General features: G+C 41.2%; 1 protein-coding gene across 5 annotated transcripts in view; it reads left to right on the forward strand.

Moving 5' to 3' along the window:
• NUGGC (nuclear GTPase, germinal center associated) overlaps positions 1 to 9,286 on the forward strand; it is a 56,180-nt gene extending 46,894 nt beyond the window's left edge. For all 5 annotated transcript variants that reach the window (XM_049632384.1, XM_049632385.1, XM_049632383.1 and 2 more), the window contains 5 exons: positions 1,244 to 1,382; positions 2,562 to 2,670; positions 3,384 to 3,520; positions 5,790 to 5,880; positions 8,258 to 9,286. In XM_049632384.1, the coding sequence (XP_049488341.1) occupies positions 1,244 to 1,382; positions 2,562 to 2,670; positions 3,384 to 3,520; positions 5,790 to 5,880; positions 8,258 to 8,397 (616 nt within the window). In that variant the 3' untranslated portion in view covers positions 8,398 to 9,286. The remainder of the gene's footprint in view (positions 1 to 1,243; positions 1,383 to 2,561; positions 2,671 to 3,383; positions 3,521 to 5,789; positions 5,881 to 8,257) is intronic.
• Positions 9,287 to 16,194: the final 6,908 nt, after the last annotated feature.

A 16,194-nucleotide genomic window follows, 5' to 3' on the forward strand; every position in this document is an offset into this window, starting at 1 on the left:
CTTGCTGACTTACTAGCTGTCTGAGCTTCATGGTGCCTCCTCCTTCCCTCCTTCCTTGACCTCTAATCCTTTCTTAGTGCAAGAGCCTGCCCCCAGTCTCCCTCCTTGGCCTCTGGCATTTCACCACCTGCTGCTGCTTGAACCGTTCTACCTTACTCGGTGTTCCCCTTCTCTGCCCCCACCTTCCTTTAGCTCCTTTGGGGTCATGCCATTCCATCTACCCTATCTCAGTTTACAAGTCTGTAGGATAAACTCCAAATTATTTGCAATGGCATTCAAGACATCCCACCTGCCTCTAACTGGCCTTTCCACTCTATCCCAGTCCTATTGCTCAGTCCCAGCCTCCTGCTTCAGCCAGCCTGGAGGGTAGCAAAGAGCAAGCGAGATGTACCAGGAACTGTGCTAAGCTCTGTGCGCACATGATCTCATTAGATCCTCTCAATAACCCTTTGAAGGGCCTTCTGTCTATTTACAAGTGGACAAGCTGAGATTTAGAGGACTTCGGACAGCTTTCCCAATGTCAGTCAGCTCATAAGTAGAGAGCTAGGAGTTCAAGTCTATGCCCTCTCCTCTATAACCTGCTGCTTCTTCCTCCTGGGATGTTCTGAAAATTTTGTTCACTACGTTGTCCCCATGGGGAATAGCCCCTCCTTGTTTTCACTTCCCTAAATCTTATCCATCTTTTAAAATGTAGTTCAGGGGTGTCTGGGTGTCTCAGCCCTTTGAATATCCGACTCTTGATTTCAGCTCAGGTCACAATCTCATGCCCCATGTTAGGCTCTGCAGTGAGAGCCCAGAGCCTGCTTGGGATTCTCGCTCTCCCTCTCTCTCTCTGTCTCTCTCCTTCATTCTCTCTCTCTCAAAATAAATAAACATTAAAAAAAATGTAGTTTAAGTCCCACACTTTCAAATGGAAACACCTTGGCAGTGGGAAGACTGACCTTTGAGGCTAAACAGATCAGTGTACAAAGTAGCCTGGCTCTGCACTTGCTAGCTGTGTGACTGTGAACACAACAGCTGTCTTCTCTGAACCTCAGTTTTCTTGTCTGTAAAATGGGTTTCATAGACTTTTAGGTGCAGGACCTGGCACAGAACAGTGCCTGGCACCAGTAGGAATTCAGTACCTATTCGTTCTCATCCCCTTGTCTTAAAAGTGAATAAAAGGATACCAGCTGGTTTCCTTTTGTTTTAGCCCCACGGTGGCCACGTTGTCTCTTAACATTTTATATTGTTTCTTCTGTAGAGCTGGAAAGCCCACTGGGTCAGCATTGCTGCCTCACGTAGAAGCTTTTAAGCACTCTCTACAGGAGAAAATGATGGAAATTGGAATAAGAAATGGCTGGAAATATGATAGTTACAAAAAAAGTTTTCTGATCCAGGAGGTAAGATCCCTGTAAAATGAAGAGGGCAGTGACGTTGGGCGGTGGCTTTCTTACCAGCAGGATTCCAGAAGTATTGCATGTCTCTCCCCCCTGCTCTCCTGGAGTGCCAAGGTCTGGGCACGTCTTGTAGCAAGTGCTGTGAGACACGACACACAGTGTGTGGGGTGGCCCTTAGGCTGCCATGAGGATGTAGGATGGGACACCAAGCCAGCTCTATGCCACTGGGAAGCAACCAGCAGTAAGTGCCGAGGTTGGAAAGGAGACTCAGTTCCCAAGAAGAATATTCAAAGAATCTTTAGATGTACAAACATTTGAATCCACCTGTAACATCCACTTGTAACTGACCTTCAATCATTTCTGCCAATATTATGAAGTCATTATTCACAGCAATGAAGCTTAAAGAAGTCTTTTTTTTTTTTTTTGTACATCATTTGTTAGTTTTGAGTACTCAAGACTCTTGTCTGTGACCCATTTTCCTCTAGCCTGTCTTAGTCTACTCAGGATGCTATAACAAAATGCTGTAAATGAGGTAGGGTATACACAACAGAAATTTATTCCTCACAGGAGGCTGGAAGTACAAGGTCAAGGCGCAGGCAGAGTTGGTGGCTGGTGAGGGTCCACTTCCCAGTTCATATATGATGGTCTTCTCACCATCACCTCACCTTAGCAGGGGCAAAGGAACTTGCTAGAGTCTCTTCTGTAAAGGGAATAGTCTCAATTATGAGGGCTCCCTGCTCATGACCTAGTCACCTCCCAAAGGCCCCACATCCTAATGCTATCACCTTGGGGGTTAGGGTTTTAACATATAAATTTTGGGTGGACACGAATGTTCAGTCCATAGCACAACCACAGCCCGAATTACACAGCAACACTAGAGAACTATCCTGTTCTCACATCCTCCCCCTAAGAGGGCCTATTGACCACCTTGCACGTGCCTGAGTTCAACTCAGCAAATATTTGAGGCATTTGTAAGTGCCAGGCACGGTAGGAAACACTTTGGGATATAAAGATGCTAAGACAGAGTTCCTGCCTATGAGAAGCTCACAGCCTCATTGGGGAAATGACATGGAAACAGCCAAGCATAACATAAAGCAGAAGGAAATGGTGGCCACACACAGGAACACCCGCTTCTATCGAAGGAATTGTCACAAATGGCCTTTTGTTAATGTGGATTCTCAGATAAGTGCCATCCTGGGAGGCCTGGAAGATTACATCCTCAGAAAGAAGAGGAGGATCTATGAGTCTCTCACCACCTCTGTTCAGAGCGACCTGAAGCCCTGTTATGAAGGTGGGCGCTCCAGAGGGTGACATGTCTATTTCCTCTGGGGTCTTTCTGTCAGCTCCTTCAGCGTCCTTTTCTTCTGCTCTCCTCTCAAAGTATTTGTCCTCCTGCGTCCTAAGTCCCTCTCATACTCTTAGTCCACAAATTGAAAACCAAATAACTTTAAGGGTCAGGGGACAGGTGACCCATGAATCAGTTTTATCTGTGTGTTTCCAGTGCTTTCTGCCCACCCTGTATCTATTCACCCTGCTTCTCTCTCCTCTCCTTGCTGCATCTCATCTGGTTAAACTATTGAATCCACTATCTGATTCTCATTCTTATTCCCTTTAAGTATTTGTAAACCTACCTTCCAGCTCCTTCTTGTTTTGGTGGTCCCATTGTTTTTTTCTGGTCGTGGTGGTGGAGGGGGGGGGTGCACGGGAATTTTGTAAACTTCTGCTTAATTCATCCATTAGATTTTCTGAATGACAGTTATCTAAATTCTGAGAGTGCTGATCTTTTGTATCATATTATGATTAAACAATTTCCACTGTGTGGGAAATGGTGCCACATATATGAATATATATGTGTGTATGTCCGTATGTATGTGTGTGTCTGTGTACACATACATATATGTGTGCATACATAGTTTTTGTTTGTTTGCTTGCCTTTCTTTCTGATGCTAAAGATTTCTCTGCAAGTCCTTGTTGTGGTGTGACTGTAGCTATCATTTTTGCCAGAGGCCGCTCAGATTGCTGGCAAAAAAGCGTGTGAGAGAATGAAAGACGTCATCAGGAGAGGGGTGGACCGGCAGGTGGCCGAGGGCATGTTTGAAAGGGCTCAAGAAAGAATGCAGCACCAATTTCAACAACTGAAGGTATTTGACACCCACAGTCTGAATTCCAGCCCCAAAGAGGCTTCTTGGAGGGAGCCAAAGAAGCAGGGGCGGATGGTGGAAGAGGTGGTAGTCATTCGGGTCCAGAAAGAGCTGATACCTTCTGTAAAGTGGCCCCAACTGATGCCTACGATGCCAGGAGAAGAGACCAGCTGGCACTTGGCATTCCCCCTTCCCCGCCACTGCATCCTGGTGTTGGGGTCTCTCTGGGACTGTGACTTCAGAAATGCAGCCCCTCCGGCTCTCTCTCCTGTCTTTCCTCTTTACCAGGTCACCAGCAGAACAACGGTAATAGCCCGATAGGGGTCCTTAAGCTTTTGACCTAGCTCATTTAACCCCCAGCAAGCCTGGGAGGTAGGGACTATTATTGTTCTTATTTTACAGATAAGAAAACTGAGGTAGAGAGAGAGAGAGGTATAGCGACAGGCCACATAGTTACTAAGTTGTAGAGCCAGGTTTGGGACTAGGTAACCCAGCTCCAGCGTCTCTGTCTCTGACAATAGCATAATCTCCAGATGGATTTTTTGAAATGAGGGAAATGTCTAGTCTACATGAAACATCAATAAATAAATGCCAATAAACTATCATAGGTCAGTCACCTTTGACACCTAGCATAGATTTAGGTCTGATTCTATCTCAGAAAACAGTTCTAAGAGTTTCCTTGAACCTAATGCTTCTGTCAAGTACACTTGAGCCATCTTGTCTCAGCTCTGGGTCTCTTTGCTTGCCACCCCCCTCCCAAGTAATAAAAATTCTTTGTTTTAGTCTGAGCCACTGTTGGCCTCTCCATGGCCATGTGCATTTCCAAATTCTTCTGCCTCAGTCCAGACTTAGCTGACCCTCTCCTAAGCTGGCTACTTGTTACTTCCATTCACCTCTCAACCAACCTACTTCCTGAAATGTCTGCAACTTACTTAGGCTCAATCTTGTGTCCCCCACCCAGACCCCTACCCCCACCCCACTGCAGTTTTGGAAAAATACCATTCTCTATAATACAAAGTGTACAATTTCTCTCAGAGTGAGCTAAGAGGTGTTTTGTTTGCCAGTAGCAGTTTACTTTCTGTCATTTAATATGTTATCATAGTCTACAAATACTTGCATAAAATTGGCCAAACTCTACAGCATGCAGTCCCCATTTGGTATATAGAAATTGGCCCTGGGGCACCTGGGTGGCTCAGTTGGTTAGGCGTCCGAATCTTGGTTTTGGCTCAGGTCATGATCTCATGGTTTGTGGGTTCAAGTCCTGCGTTGGGCTCTGCTCTGACAGCACAGAGCCTGCTGGGATTATCTCTCTCCCTCTCTCTTTGCTCCTTCCCTGCTCATGCCCTGTCTCTCTCTCACTCAAAAATAAATAAACTTTAAGAAAAGAAATTAGTTCTTATCATACCCCCCCAAAACAATTCCACTAAAAAAAAATGATTAGTACGTTGATCATATACAAATGCATCTTAAATGACAGAAATGTGGGAAGTTGAAAGTGGGCAAAGACACAGAGTGACCCCATTCCTTGATCCTATGGACAAGGAGGCTGAAGCCCAGAGGGCCTGTGTTACTAGCTCAAGGCTCACAGCTAGAGCTGGGACTAGGGCTTAGGGTTCTTGGCCTGGTGTGTTGAAGAAAAAAACAAGAGTCATGAGACCCAGGCTCAAAATACTATGTCAGTCTAGATGAAAGAGTCAGGTGTTTTTCAGAGGTAGACAAGAGATGGTTAGAAGAGGGAAAATGGTTTGCATTCATAGAAGGACTGATATAAGAAAGAAGAAATTTCTCAGGCAGTTGGGACGAAGAATCAGGGATGTCAAATATGATGTGCTGCACAAAGCAGGTATTCAATAAACATCTTTCCAGTGACTAAATGCACAATAGGCTTGCGGGCTAGTGACCAGCTCTTTTTCTCTTTTTCCATCTCTGCGATTGCTGTTTTCTCCCCACTGCCCCTCCCCCCCCACCTCCATGAAGCCTCCTTAGCTCCTGACTCAATTGGTCAGCACCAGAGAGGTCCAATCACATATGAATCTTGATAGACAGGAAAGAAAGGAGATGCTGAGACAAGTAGGACCCCACAGAAATGTTGCTGTGAGGGTTCCTGAGCCACTTGCTGCACTCTAAAGTAGCCCACCCTTGGAACTGACTTTGATTTTGGCACCCCCAGTCTGCACAATTTGTGGGGGATTGGTTGGGGTCTCTTTCCTAAGATAACTTTTCCTTGGACTGTGCCTTCCTAACAGAATGACCATGCTTTGTTGTATAGAATGGAATCACGGAGAAGGTGAAGGGAAGTATTGCCACCATGCTGACCCTTGCTTCATCCCAGGAGGATGGTCTCTACAAGGAGCTTGCAGGTAAATACATAAAACTTTTGCATAAGCGATGACCTTGTGGGCACCCCTAGCTGTGCTTGCTCTTTGCTGGATTTAAATAAATCAATTAGGAAGAATTTCCAGGGCATGGGATAGAGATGATGATGACGATGATGATGATGATGATGATGATGATGATGATGATGAAAACAATGACTACCCCACCCTTTGCTAAGCACCCGCCCAAGACCATGCATTATACTCGGGCTCTGTGTGCAGCATCTCGGATAATTCTCACGTTAGCCCTCAGAGGGAGATGCTGTTGCTCCCTTTTGCACATGCGGAAACAGAGACTCAGGTTAGATTATGTGCCCAAGGATCCGTGGCTGGAAAGTGGCAAATTCAAATCGATACCTCTGCTCTGCAGTCTCCATAAATCCATTGTTTTGAGTACGTACCTTTTCATGAAAAGCCTCATATTCTGCTGGTGGTAGAGAAATGTTTCTCTTCATGGACCAGGAGCCTGAGAATGCAACAGCAGCTGCCAGCAACCATCTCTGTTCCATGCCATGAGCTCCCCCAGACCTCCCGGTGTGAACTGGAGGGTATAAACTGGTACAAAAAGCAATCGGGACATTTGTAGCCAAGTCAAAAATGCACATATCCTTTGACCCAGCAATCCTACTTCCAGGAATCTATCCTGTGGTATCCTCATACATGAGAAGAATGGCACGTGGACAGGGTTATTCAGGGCACCATTGTTTTAGGATGGCAAACATTGGAACAACTCCAATATCCATCAGTAGAGCATTGGTTAAGTTAACTTAGGTACACAACTAGGGGAGGACCGTGCAATTGTTAGAAAGAATAAAGTGGCTTTTTATACAGAGTTAGTGGTGTGAAACAATCTCCAAAACATGTAAAGTGAAAAAGAGCAAGGTGAAAAACTGTGTGGAATACATTGCCATCTGTGAGAGAAGAAAAGGAAACACGTATGTATATGCATACAAATTTCCATGGGATACACAAGAAACTGTCCACACTGGTTGTCTCTAAGGAGAGGAACTAGGATCCTGGAGGACACAGAGGACGGGAGACTTATTTTTCACTCCATATGTTTTGTGCCTTTTAATTGTTAAACTCTGCACACAAGTGCCTGCTGGGAAAAAAATGGATCTGATGCCATTGCTGTATATCATTGGATATGTCATGGTGAAAGTGGTCGGAGCTATTTCTAAAGTAAAAGCCACAGTTGCTGCTTCTAACCATCTGTCTTACACATATCTCTTGCTGTGGAAATAATTATTCCCCATCTCAGGTTGGTTAGACAGACATCTAACCTGTTCCTAATGGTCTCTTGGGAAGGTGATACAACACCCTTTCACTCTACTTTATGGAACTCTCTCATGACCTTCTGTCTAGGCCTTCACAGGAGCCTGTTTTAAGATTACAGTCATCCAGTTGTGTCTTCCTTAAAGAACTCCTGCTCACCAAAGGTCTTCCAACTATCTAGGTCTCCCACACAAAAAAATGTTCCCCTGAGTTTAATGTAAATTGCTCCTGCCATAATTTAAGATCATTTCCCTTTCTTCCCATCAACAATAAAATATATACTATGTAGGGAGTACTGTGCCAGAGGACAGAGGTCTAAAACAGTCCCTGCTCTGAGTATTACTTGGTTGGTAAAAAGATGTGTGAGAATATAAATTAAAATAGTAAAATGGAAATTCCCTCTTTCCTGGAGGAGACCAAGATTTTGATCTAGCCAGGCCTTCAACTAATTAGATGAGGCCCACCCACATTGTAAAGGACAGTCTGCTTTTCTCAAGGTCTAATGATTTAAATGTAAATCTCATCCAAAAATATGTTCACAGAAACATCCAGAATAGTGTTTGGCCAAATAACTGGGCACCATAGCCCGGACAAGTTGACACATAAAATTAGCCATTATAAGGATATATGATTGCAGATCACAACGTGAAAACCCGAGCTGAGATGTCAAAACAGCAAATTCACTTAGAATGAGAACTGCTGGGAGCAGGGGGATCAGGGGAAGGAGAGAGAATCCTGGAGAGGACTGAAGGGGAGGTTTGTTGTGTAGGTGGGCTTGGTATCTCCTTCCCCTGAGCTCTTGTGAAGACTCGGTGATTTCCTAGATCATTTTATGTGTCGGTTTGTGTTTCTTTTGAAGGGTGACTGCTATGCTGAGATAAGCCTTAAGAGCCAGAATGCCCAGTTTGATCAGGCTTTTTATGCAATAAATTGATCAGATGGACCATCTGATCTCTAAGTCCATTCCAGATGTCGCATTCTGGGACAAGTGACCCAGGTCCTAGCAAGATTCTCAGGAGGTCTGTTTTCTGGGGACATTTCTGAAAAGGACACTAGCTCCTGATGCATGCTTTCTGCTCTTGTGTAGACGTCAAAAGTGAATACAAGGAGATGGAGAAGCTACACAGAGGCCTGAGGGAGGTGGCTGAGAACGCGGTGCTACGGAGAGGCATGCAGGATTTCCTTCTGAAGATGTCCCCGAGCAAAGTTGTTCCCCCCAAATCATAAACATAATTCATAGGGCTTAGCACCAAGTAGATGAAAAACAAGCCTGGAGCCAAACAACCAGAGTTACTTGTGTTTTTAAAAATCTAATAAAGAATATCTCCCAACTGTTTGGACTTTATATACAACATAAAACTCAAAATACTGTTACTTCTGGCATAAGCTGACTGCTGAATAACATTACTTCCTTTGTATTCTGTAGCCAAAAAGCATCATCTTGAATTCCTAATGGAGTTCTAAAATTTTAGGGACAAGAAGCTCATGCTTCCGCAAAGAAAAATATCAAAACATTGAACAACTTAACTATTATGGAAAAAAGTGTTGCAAAATAAAGCTTTAGGGACCTAATTCTACTTCCCATTTTAATATCTATGACTCTTTTGGGTAAGGAAGTAACATTGTGCCATGGAAACAACATGAATTAGAGAACAGATGAGAGACCTGGCTTTACCACTTCCCAGGAGTGTTATTTATGGTCAGCGCTTCTCAAACATTTTGATCTCAGGACCCTACACACTTGTTTGTGTGGGTTATAACTATTGATATTTACTGTATTCAAAATTAAAACTGAGAACAATTGGAAACAATTATTTACTAATTCACTTAAAATAAACTTATTACATATTAATACAAAAACGTATTTTTAAGTTTATTTATTTTGAGAGAGAGACAACACGAGTGAGGGAGGAGCAGAGAGAGAAAGAGACAGAGAATCCCAAGCAGGCTCTGCACTGTCAGTGCAGAGCCCAATGTGGGGCTTGAACTCACAAACCATGGGATCATCACCTGAGCTTGAAATCAGGAGTCAGATGCTTAACCAACTGAGCCACCTGGGCACCCCCCCAAAACATATTTTTATGAAAAAACCATTTTCAAAAAATTTAGTGAGAAGAGTGACATTATTTACACTTTGGCAAATCTCTTTACTCTCTGACTTAATAAAAGACAGCTGGATTCTTGTATCTGTTTCTGCTTCTGTCAGGACATGTTTTTGGTTGACATATATGAAGAAAATATAGATTCATGTGGTATAGAGTTAGAATATGGAAGAATATTTTATTTACTTATTTTTTTTAAAATTTGTTTATTTATTTTGAGGAAGAGAGTGAGCACAAATGGAGGGAGCAGCAGAGAGAGAGGGAGAGAAAGAATCCCAAGCAGGCTCCGTGCTGTTAGCACAAAGCCCCAAAACTGTGAGATCATCACCTGAGCTGAAAGCAAGAGTCAGACTCTTAACTGACTAAGCCACTCAGGCGCCCCTGGAAGAGTATTTTAATAGCCTTTTCAGATAATTTTTGTATCTTTTTCTTTGATACAATAATCTTGATAGTTTCTTAACTATTCTAAGATAGTTTCTTAGAGGTTAGTCGCAGTATAGAATCTGAAACCATATTGGTGAACTTTGTCATAGTCTGTTACATCAAATTGCATTTCTATCTCACAATTTGAATGTATCTTTTACCAAAGGATGATTTTGTGGCATTGGTCATTTTGAAAATATTTTTTCACTGAATTAAGCAGATCTTCCAAGTGTTGACACATTTCACTATATAATATACTAAAAAAATCATATTTGTTAATATCTCTACCAACTTAATCAGGAAAGTCTTGAAGGATTTTTCAAGAAGCTGTCAAGTTTGGGACACCTGGGTCAGTTAAGCGTCCAACTTCAGCTCAGGTCATGATCTCATGGCTTGTGAGTTCAAGCCCTGCATCGGGCTCTGTGCTGACAGCTCAGAGCCTGGAGCCTGCTTCAGATTCTGTGTCTCCCTCTGTCTCTGCCCCTCCTCTGCTCATGTTTTGTCTCTCTCTTTCTCTCTTTCAAAAATAAATAAAAAGAGAACTTGTCAAGTTCATGGTAGAGGATATAAGTTTTATAAAATTCTATTTTGTTCCTAAAAGTTTATCTTATGATTGCAACAAATATTGTCAGTTGCTTTCTTTGAAGTGATAGGTATTTTGTTTATTTTTGAGAAAATGTCTACCACATAACCAAGTATGATTAACCATAGTTTGTCAATCATTATTTCAAGTAAAAATAGATTTCTGTGGGGAAAAAAAGTCAAGTTCAGCTTACAAATCAACCATTCAAGTGTTTTTCTTTGAGGTAATAGAAGCGCCTTAAGTGTGCTCCCCTTTTGGTCACACAAAATAACAAAATAGCATCTATTTAAGGACCAATAATTAATGGAACTAATAGCTTTACTGTTTCATTAGGAACATTCTTAAGTGAAACTTGCTTTTTTTTTTAACTGAAAGTACACAGTGAAAAATACAATAGTTGTTGTATAGTTGGTGCCACTACCTTGGTTCATGCTAAGGTGCAAGTGGTTTTACCCACCTTTGTTTTTAAACCTTTAGTGCCAGTGTCAACATGGTTAAAAAAAATACAAACAACATCTTAATATTATCACAAAAATAGTTTGACCTAGGAGACCCCCAGGAGTGTTTCAAGGGCCACACTTTGAGAACTACTGGACAAATTATTTAAATTGTGTGAGCTTATCTGTAAAATGGCAATATTAGTAATACTTACCTTGACACTTCTAGAGTTGTCAGGATATTTGAAATAATGCTTACAAAGTATTGACACATGTATTTAATGGCACTGGAAAATGGTTATTTGGGGGCAGAATAGAGGTGGAATTGTTTAGTGGTTGTTTGTTGGGAGACTTGAGTTGTGATCCCACCTCTACCCTGTACTAAAATGACTTTTGACAGTTCCTTAACATCTCTAAGATTTCATTTCCTCATATACCAAATGAAGGAAGTGAACTGGATGATTTAAAAAAGTCTTTTGCTGCTTTGAAATCCTAGGATTTTAAATCCTTCCATTTTTATTTTAACATTTTTTTGCCTAAGTGAGATAAACAAGTATTCATTCATGTAGGTGAGTTCAAGTCCTTGTCATTTTAAACTTCTAAACACACAGTTTGATTGTGCTTTACATCATTTCATCTTTTATTTTTCAAGTAAGGGATGTGGAAGACTTCTGCTTCCAGTCATGATGGAGCAACAGGGACCAAATTTACCCTCTGGTGTTAAGCTACTAAAAAACCAGACAAAATTTGTGAAACAACAGTTTTCAGATATAGGAAAATAGTACAGGACAATAATACCTGGAAGAAGGGAGACAAACAACGTAAGCCCTATAATTGCCCCTTCCTGCTGCCTACATAGAATTTCCAGGCCAGTGTACAGGGAGGGGGAGCCCAAACAGCCTGGAGGTCTCCCTGACTTGAAGAGAAAGAGTTCAGAGTTTGGGGAGTCCAAGGTGGTTAGAATTCATAGGGTAGATTACTGTGGGGAAGAGAGCTTACAGACAGAAAGCTCCAGGTATATGAAGCAGAGCTCTCTTGAATCTTTAACTGAATACAGATTAGTACATGCAACTACCAAGAAACAACTACCAGAAAGGAGCAGGCAGAAAAATCCCCAGATCCTGCAACAAGTTAGGAGTAGCTAGAGTGGAAAGACCTTCCTACACATGGGGTATCAAGTAGAGACCTCAGAAGAATATTGCCTTAGTAGTGGGTCCAAGATAGCCCTAGACCAAAGGCTGTGGTGAACCCACCTAACAGAGATTGAAAACAGGCCTCAAAAGGATCAAAATCTTTACAATTAACTGCATCCTAGAACAAAACACAAAAACATTTAAAGGAATAAAAAATTCTAGCACCCAAAAATGGAAAATCCACAATGTACAGCATTAAAACAAAAATTACTAGGCATGCAACAAAACAGGGAAATATGACCCATAATGAAGAGAAAAATAAATAGAAGAGAGCCAGAAATGACACAGGTGATAGAATTAGTAGACAGGGATATTAAAATAGCTATTATAAATTTACTCTGAATGCTCAAGAGGATGGGATAAAGTATTACTATAATGAGAGAAATAGAAGAAATTAAAAAGACCCAAAGAAAACTTCTGGAGATTAAGAACTTAATGTTCAGATGGGATTAGCAACAGAATAGATACTATAAAAGAAAATATTCATTTAAAAGTAAATATGTGAGGTAATTGATATATTAGTTAATTAACTTGATGGGGGAAAATTCTTTCTCAAAGTATGCATGTATGAAATCATATCAAAACATCAGGCTGTACACTTCAATTATCTTACAATGCAATTTGTCCATTTTACTTTAATATAACTGAAAAAAAAAGATTAGTGACAGAAGACAGCATAATAGAAAACAGCCAAATGAAACAGAGAGGAAAGAAGTTTAAAAAAAATAGTCTACAAATGAGCTATAGGACATCATTTCCTAAAATTTTTGAAGTTTATTTAGTTATTTTGAGAGTGGGGGAGAGAGACAGAGAGACACAGAGAGAGAGCACATAAGCAGGGGAGGGGCAGAGAGAAGGAAAGACAGAATCCCAAGCATGCTTCATGCCATCAGTGCAGAACCTGAACTCACAAACTGTGAGATCATGACCTGAGCCAAGATCAAGAATTGGATGTTAACTGACTGCACCACCCAGGCACTCCATGAGCTATAGGACATCATTAAGCAGCTTAAAACATGTGTTACTGGAATCATAGGAGAATAAGAGAGATATAGAGACAATGAAAAAATATCTGAAAGCATTATGGGTGAGAATGTTTCAAACTTGATAAAAACTACAAACCTAGAGATCCAAGATGCTCAGTGAATACCTAGCACAAGAAACATAGAAAATCACACCAAGACACATAATAATCAAACTGCTGAGAACCAGTGAGGAAGAGAAAATCTTAAAACCAGGCAGAGGGGGAAATATTACATACAGAGAATTAAAGATAAGAATGACAGCAGACTTTTCATCGCAAACAATGCAACACAGAAAACAAGGAAGTAATCTCTTTAAAACAAAACTGTTAACTTAGAATTCTGTACTCAGAAGAAAACATTTTTTAAAAATGAGGTGATACAGATTTTTTTTCAGACATTCAAAAGCTGACAGGAGTCATTACCAGAAGACCACTACTACAACAAATGTTAAAGAAAATCCTTCACTCAGAAGGATAATGGTACCAAATGAAAATTTTTATCTACATAAAAAAATCTTTCTCAGGAAAGACATAAAAGACTTGAACAACATAGAAACCAACTTTATAAATTGATATTTATAGAACACTCTACTCAACAGCATCAGAGTACATATTTATTTCTAGTGTACTCGGAACATTTACCAAAATAGGATATATGCTGAGCTACAAAACAAATCTCAATAGATTTAAAAGTATTGAAATCCTACAGAGTTTATTCTCTGATCCCAGCGGAATTAAATTAGAAGTCAATAACAAAGAACTCTGGGAAATCTCCAAATATTTGGAAAGTAAACAATATACCTCTAAATAACCTATTGGCCGAGTAAGGGCTGTTCACTAACATCTTGCTGGATTTAGATCTCTCTCTGCTAAATCTTAATTTTGTCCAGATGAAATTACCTTGTTGTTATCAGAAGCCATGGAGTTAACTCCTGCCAAATCTTAGAAAGTTAGTCAGAGCTGACGCTGGCAGTGGGGCTGTATTTTAATTACCTGAAGAATGTAACCAAGAGCTAATCTATCAGGAAGGCACCAATACTGGGTGGAGCGAAGAAATGGGGAAAAAGCTGGGGCAGAGTTTCGAGTTCTGGCAAGAGGCCTCAGGCTGATCCAGGAGAGAAAATCAGAATTGATGCCAGAAAGAAAGGAAAAACTTAAACACCAAGGATAGCATTGAGAAGAATACAGGAGACTCAGGAACAAGAGCTACTGCTTTGGGAGGTTAATATTAGGAGAAACAGTCTTTCCTCATGTTCCTTAGTCTAGCCCATGGGTTCTTTTTTTTAAATTTTTTTTTTGTAATGTTTATTTATTTTTGAGACAGAGAGAGACAGCGAATGAACGGGGGAGGGGCAGAGAGAGAGGGAGACACAAAATCAGAAGCAGGCTCCAGGCTCTGAGCCATCAGCCCCAGAGCCCGACACGGGGCTCGAACTCACGGACTATGAGATCGTGACCTGAGCTGAAGTCAGACGCTTAACCGACTGAGCCACCCAGGCACCCCTAGCCTGTGGGTTCTATCACGGGTTCTAAGTCATAGCAGATCCATCTTATTGGGAAAGGGGAGATTGGCTAAGATAGGCAGGATTCTACCATCAGAGACAGCAAGACTAAGGTTCAGGGGAGTTCTAGAGGAGACCAGGGAAGAAGGTATGTTGCTCAGAAGACTGTGAAGTGGGCAGAGAAAACAGTTTTTGAAAACGTAGCTTTAGATGCCTGCATAGTATTCTTTTTTTTTTTTTTTAATGTTTATTTATTTTTGAGAGAGAGCACGAACAGGGGAGGGGCAGAGAGAGACAGAGATATGGAATCTGAAGCAGGCTCCATGCTCCAAGGTGTCAGCACAGAGCCCGATGCAGGGCTTGAACTCACAGACTGCGAGATCATGACCTGAGCCAAAGTCGGACGCTTAACCAGCAGAGCCACCCAGGTGCCCCTGCCTGCACACTATTCTAATGTATAGATGTACTATCATCGATGTTACCATTATTCTATTGTTAGACATTTAGATGGTTCTATTTTTCTCCATTGTAAATAACATTCAGAGAATATTCTTATACAGAAATCTTTGTCCCTATATCTTATTTTTTTTCTTCAGGATAAATTTTTATGAATTTCATTATAGGATCTGTGTTTAGGAGCATTTTAAAGTCTCAAACTATTTCCCAGAAACACTGTCTACTTACTAGCAAGACTGAGAATTCCTGTGACACTGATTTTTTTTTAACCAAAAATTGACATTATCCTTTTTTGTAGTAGGTAAATGGGATCAGATTTTTAACATTATCATCTTGCACAGCTCACTTTCTTTTTGACATTTTGCCTTTTTCTTTGAAAAATTTCAAACTTACAGAAAAGTTATAGTAATAGTACAATGAACTCCTATACACCATGTATCAACTTACTGACATTTTACTTGATCATTCTTTGTGAGCATGTACGTGTATGTGCTCACGTATACTTTTTCTGAACTATTTCAAAGTAGGATGCATACGTCATGTCCCTTAATATTGTAGTGTATTTCATAGAAACAAATATATTCTCTTACATCGTCACAGTACAGTGATGAAATTCAGGAAATTCAACATCCACACAACACCATCATCTTATCCACAGTCTGCATTCAGATTTCGTCAGTTGCCCAGTTACAGACTATAGAGCAATGCTTTTAAGTAGGGCAACCAGCCCATGACCACCTATTCCAAGTAGCTGTCACATATCTTTGGTTCCTTTAAACTCAGACATTCTTGAGGAATACAGGTCAGCTGTTTTATAAAAATTGGGGTTGTCTGCTATTTTTTCGTGATTACATTTAGAATCTTTGGCTAGGTGCACCTGGGTGGCTCAGTCAGTTGAGTGTTCAACTCTTGATTTTGGCTCAGGTCATGATCCCAGGGTCGTGGGATCAAGCCCCATGTCGGGCTCCATGCTGAGCATGTGGAGCCTGCTTAGGACTCTCTCTCTGTCTCCCTCTGCCCCTCTCTGCTGCTAGCTCTCTCTCTCTCTCTCTCTCTAAAATAAAATATATATATATAATAAAATAACAGAATCTTTGGCTAAAAACAACCACATAAATGCCTTATCCTTTTTAATTAAAAAAAAAAGTCAAATTTTGCTGCTGGCCACTTGACAATGAGGAAGGAGATTAGGAAACTAAAATTGGATAGAGGTTTAACGGGGTGTGGAGGCAATCCCTCAATTCCTGTCCTGCAGGGTGATCCATAGGGAGGCTGAGGAGAATCAGGAGTAAGACTCCCAGTTG

The sequence above is a fragment of the Panthera uncia genome, chromosome B1, assembly GCF_023721935.1.
Source record: "Panthera uncia isolate 11264 chromosome B1, Puncia_PCG_1.0, whole genome shotgun sequence".
In the NCBI taxonomy this organism is placed as follows: Eukaryota; Metazoa; Chordata; class Mammalia; order Carnivora; family Felidae; genus Panthera; species Panthera uncia.